This window comes from Theobroma cacao, chromosome 4 (genome assembly GCF_053813885.1).
Source record: "Theobroma cacao isolate CCN51 chromosome 4, ASM5381388v1, whole genome shotgun sequence".
In the NCBI taxonomy this organism is placed as follows: domain Eukaryota; kingdom Viridiplantae; phylum Streptophyta; class Magnoliopsida; order Malvales; family Malvaceae; genus Theobroma; species Theobroma cacao.
Window position 1 is genome coordinate 27,233,645 of NC_142642.1, and position 4,389 is coordinate 27,238,033.

The 4,389-nt window shown below is 30.8% G+C and overlaps 1 protein-coding gene across 1 annotated transcript; it reads right to left on the minus strand.

Annotated features, from left to right (window-relative positions):
* Positions 1-1,851: 1,851 nt before the first annotated feature.
* LOC18601782 (GDSL esterase/lipase At1g71691-like) lies at positions 1,852-4,389 on the minus strand. The gene is made up of 5 exons (XM_018119034.2): positions 4,074-4,389; positions 3,476-3,615; positions 2,941-3,174; positions 2,150-2,402; positions 1,852-2,069 (listed from the first exon to the last, which is right to left on the minus strand). Exons 1-5 carry the CDS (start codon positions 4,387-4,389, stop codon positions 1,852-1,854), a joined length of 1,161 nt encoding a protein of 386 aa, XP_017974523.1.

The window sequence follows — 4,389 nt, forward strand, 5'->3', positions numbered from 1 at the left end:
TCAATGTTGTGTGAATTGAAAATCCACATACTGTACATAGCCTTAGGTTGGGCTTTTGAATATATATATAAATTCTTAAAAAAACAAATTATGAGTTTTTGGTGTTTCTTTTTGTTGAGGGGTTTTTTGAAGAGTTTTGGACAAGTTAAGAGATTTGGGTGAACAAAACAGCAAAGAAGAAATGGAGATTTATAAGGTTTTGTTAATATGTTCTTAGATTCTGAATGGTGCAAGGCCATAATTAGTTCTCTTTTGTAAATCTTCCTGATTCTTGTCGGTTTTTTACAAATTGCAAACATATTTCACTTTAGTTTTCTTCCGGCTATTTTTCATTGCTGCCTTTTGTTTTGTTTTGCATACTAAAACTAGCTTTTTGGATTGTTACAGAAAAGCCTTTAATGCCCAATTGAATATGTCATATAAAGCTTGAAGAAACCAATCAAATTTATATAAAATATTTTTTTCTTATTTTCTTTTTTTTCCTTTTTATTATTTTCTAAATTTTTTCCTTTCTAATTTTTTTTCTTTACTTGAGTGAAAAAAAAAATAGAGTGGTTCTCATGGGAGAAGATAGATTCGTGTGTGGTACGTTTCCTTACAGAGTTCTTAGATGGTTGCTTGTCTTCCAAAAGTTCTAGGAACTCCATGTTTTTGGGTTGCTCAAATGATTTCTAAAACATCAATTTTTTGAGTTGTTTCCATTTAGCTTGATGGGTTAGTCAAAAGTTTGTGTTTTATCTTGATGAAGATGTTTTATTTTGCATTCTGATAATGGTTGAGATCTTGTTTTCTCAAATTACATTTTGTTGTTTTGTAAATTGAGACTTGAATAAAGGTCAAATGATCATAAAATTGATGTCACCAATAAATAAATGAAAAATTTAATAGTGAACTCATGATAAGATTTGTGTATCCAACGATATATATAATTTTGAGACAGAATGTTTATTTCGAATAATAATGAAACAAGAGCGAATTATAGTCAAAACCTAATCGAGAGAGTATGTTACCATATTCTTTAACCTCATATAACCTTTATAGGGCCAACAACAAACTTTTGATATTTATCCAACAACTTCAAATTTGCTGGTTGTTCTTAATTAAATTAGACCCATATTTGATGTTTATCCAACAACTTCAAATTTAGGGTGGTTGACAAAGTCTAGTCGTAGTTGACCTGAGAAAATAATTATTTAAATATTACTCCCCTTTTTGTTCTTGTTATGCTTTCAATCATAAGAAAAAAAATTTAATATTCATTTGAATGAAATCATATATAATGGTTTCGGTATGTCTGCGCCAAACCTTTCATATACTAAACCATGTGATAAAGAATTGAAATAATGGGTTCATTTCTTATACTAAAGCATTTGCAATAGTGACTTTCTTTGTGATTTTAATACTTGGAATTGATACTATGGGTACAAAATATACCATTCGAACACAGACATTATTAATTGTGGCAACAATAATAACAAATTAAGTTTCATAAATCATAAATTCTTAATTAGATAGTAACCAAGTATACATGTATAGATGAAAAAATATGTTGATGAAAATGTTTTTTGAAAGGTATAAGTTGATTAAAATTTACTGAATTGTTCGTATTATATTTAAAAAGAATTTAGAATAAGTTGACAAATATATTTCCAATTGTATAACTCAATTCAAAGTATGTGTATACGAATATTTAATTCAATGATAAATACATATATGATGTAAAAACTTAAATTTTCATTTTCATTTCCAAAAAAAACAAAAGAATGAGTACATGTATGAGGCCAGAGCCACTTGTCTCCGTGCCAATGGCTTTTATCAAGATAACCATTCGGTGGGAGTGTTGACTTTAAATTAGGCTTGCATCAGCTGAAGCAAATTGATCGGAGAAGAAACTGAGGAATCCTTCAAAAAACGCCTTGCAATTAGAAAATTCATACTTTCAGTGGGATGAAATGGATCATAGTATACATATTTATTTCTTTCCTTGCAAGGTTCTGAGTTTGGAGCACACGGTCTAGTTTGGTTTCTAAATAGATCAATGCAACAAGAATTCTTGATGTCTGTAAACCCTGCACTCATTGAACAGAAACTCATTACAGTTGTTTTCTTGTGTCGAGTAAAACATTAATTTTAGAAACGAAATGCTTACCATACGAAGCAGGTGATGCAAAGACATCTTCGAAAACCTTATAAAGATCTCCCAAAACAAACTTTGATCCAGGAAGGGTGGATTGTAAATGTGATAACAAATGAGAAAGGTGCTCGTTGTAGTTCAATACCCTCATGTTCTTTTCCTCGGAACATGGTGTCTTAGGCTTTTCTATCGCTATGGAAGTTGGTTGACAACCCAATGGTGACACATTAGTGACAAAAAACTTGCGTGCACCAAGTTCATACAATTTCTATGTCAAGAAAAAAAAAAAACAACTTTTAGTAATTGTTAGAAGAAAGGTTTTAAGAGAACATATGGATGAAGATATGCAGGTGTTTCAATGGTAATTAATTAATTAATTTAAATATCGATTAATGTTCATTATGGAGATGTGTAGCCTTGAAGTCCCATGGTAACTCTTAAAGAACTACCAAAAAGCTACCTTATATATGAAAACATTAGTTATTAGACCTAGTGAAGACTTTATACCAAAGACTTAATTAACTCAACTTAGGAGATTAACGTTGATGCATTTACTATAGGCTCTTATATAGAAGTACTTTGACATTTACGACTTGAAATTCGAGATTTTAAGTTTGAATTTTGAAAAAGGTAATGTATGTTTGAAGGGATGGGTGAAAGTTACCACCCATTTTGTATCTAGTCTAAAATCTTTAAAAGACAATCAATTAAAATTACTTGTCAAGATTGAAACTTATCACAAAATAAGCATAACTAAGAAAAATTTAACTAACATGCGTGATATGTAACTATATATAGTGATTTACCTGCAATTGCTTCGATAATTCATTGATGAGAAATTGAGAATATTTCTCAACAGTATAGTTGGAGTGTCTTTCGAATTCCCAAAATATGCCTAGGTCATTGCTTCCAATGTGGAAAAACAATAGTGATTTTGACATGTATTGAGCAAAGCTTTCTGCGTTGTCAAATTGATCCTTCAAGTCTTTTGTTGTATTCTCGAACAAAGCTATTTGTTCGTCCATGCTTAAGACATGTCCCTTCAGTTACAAAATAAAAAATGTTAGTCAATTGAAAAGTGAGTCGAACTTTCTTCATAGATGATTTTCTTGTTCAATGATCATTAAAAGTTGTCAATTGAAACTTGGAGAGGAGCTTCTTTTAAAGTTATTTGTTGGCATCCAAATTAAGAGTTTATATAATTTGAATATCATAATCCAATTTAAGAGTTAATTCATTGTTATTATAATATTAGAGCAGATGAATTGAGATGCCATGAACATCATTGGGTTAACCAATATTATCTATAGAAACAAATTCTTGAGGCAAAAAGTTTCTCACAAAGAGCTGATCAGCTAAACGGGGACTAGGGAGAATGCCACCGGAATTAGATCCATAATTAACGCCAGTCGGACTATTCTTCTTGCTGGCCTCCGATACTTCCAGCACTGGAGGAGGGAATGGCAAGCCGGCTATTTGAGCTGCATTATTATTGGTGGTAATACTTATTAACAACAATGAAAAATAAAATAATAAAAGTTTTATCGCATGATAAGTACATGTTGCAATGAAAAGTTAGTATATTTATGTGTGCACGTGCACAAATGAAATTTTTTATAATAATTATAAGTCGGTAAAGGTTTTTTTTTTTTAAACTAGTATTGTCATCTTGTTCTACGGGATGGAACTGGTTCGACATGAATCAGGATTCTAATTATCATCCTGCTTGCTTCCATTGTTCCACCCTATTTAGTTTCCAAGAAGAATTAGTTAAAATTAACCATTAACCTTTTTATGATAAAATTTAAGCAAATGCCAAAGGAAATTGAACCGAATTGAATGCAAGATGAGAAGAGATGCAAGCCAAGATAAAAAAAATTACACAAATTGATTATAATTAATATAAAAAGATCTGTACAATTGAGTTATTTTTCCATACCAATGAAGTCGACCATGGTTCTTCCATTAGTAGGACGACCAGTAGGCTTTCCTTCAAAATCTATTCCATATGGAGTGTAATTTGACTTCAAAACTGTTTTCAAATAATTATTATTTCCAGGATCAATGAAAGAGTCCCCAAACACATAAAGAGCTGGTAAATCAATGGTGATATTCCCCAATGACAAATATTGCAAGAAAGCATCTTGACTAATAGAAAATGTTGGTGGTATGGCAAATACATCACCAGAATCGAAAGAGAAGAACTGAAATACAAAGGAAAAGATGGAAACACAAATGGGGCAACTAAATTCCAT

Bases quoted from the DNA above. Each gene is read 5' to 3' on its own strand.
- LOC18601782 (XM_018119034.2), bottom strand. From the start codon at position 4,389: ATGGAATTTAGTTGCCCCATTTGTGTTTCCATCTTTTCCTTTGTATTT. The intron at 3,175-3,475 runs GTGAGAAACTTT...TTGTAACTGAAG, and splicing joins GTTTAGCTGATCAGCTCTTT to GGACATGTCTTAAGCATGGA. The intron at 2,070-2,149 runs GTAAGCATTTCG...CAATGAGTGCAG, and splicing joins TGCATCACCTGCTTCGTATG to GGTTTACAGACATCAAGAAT.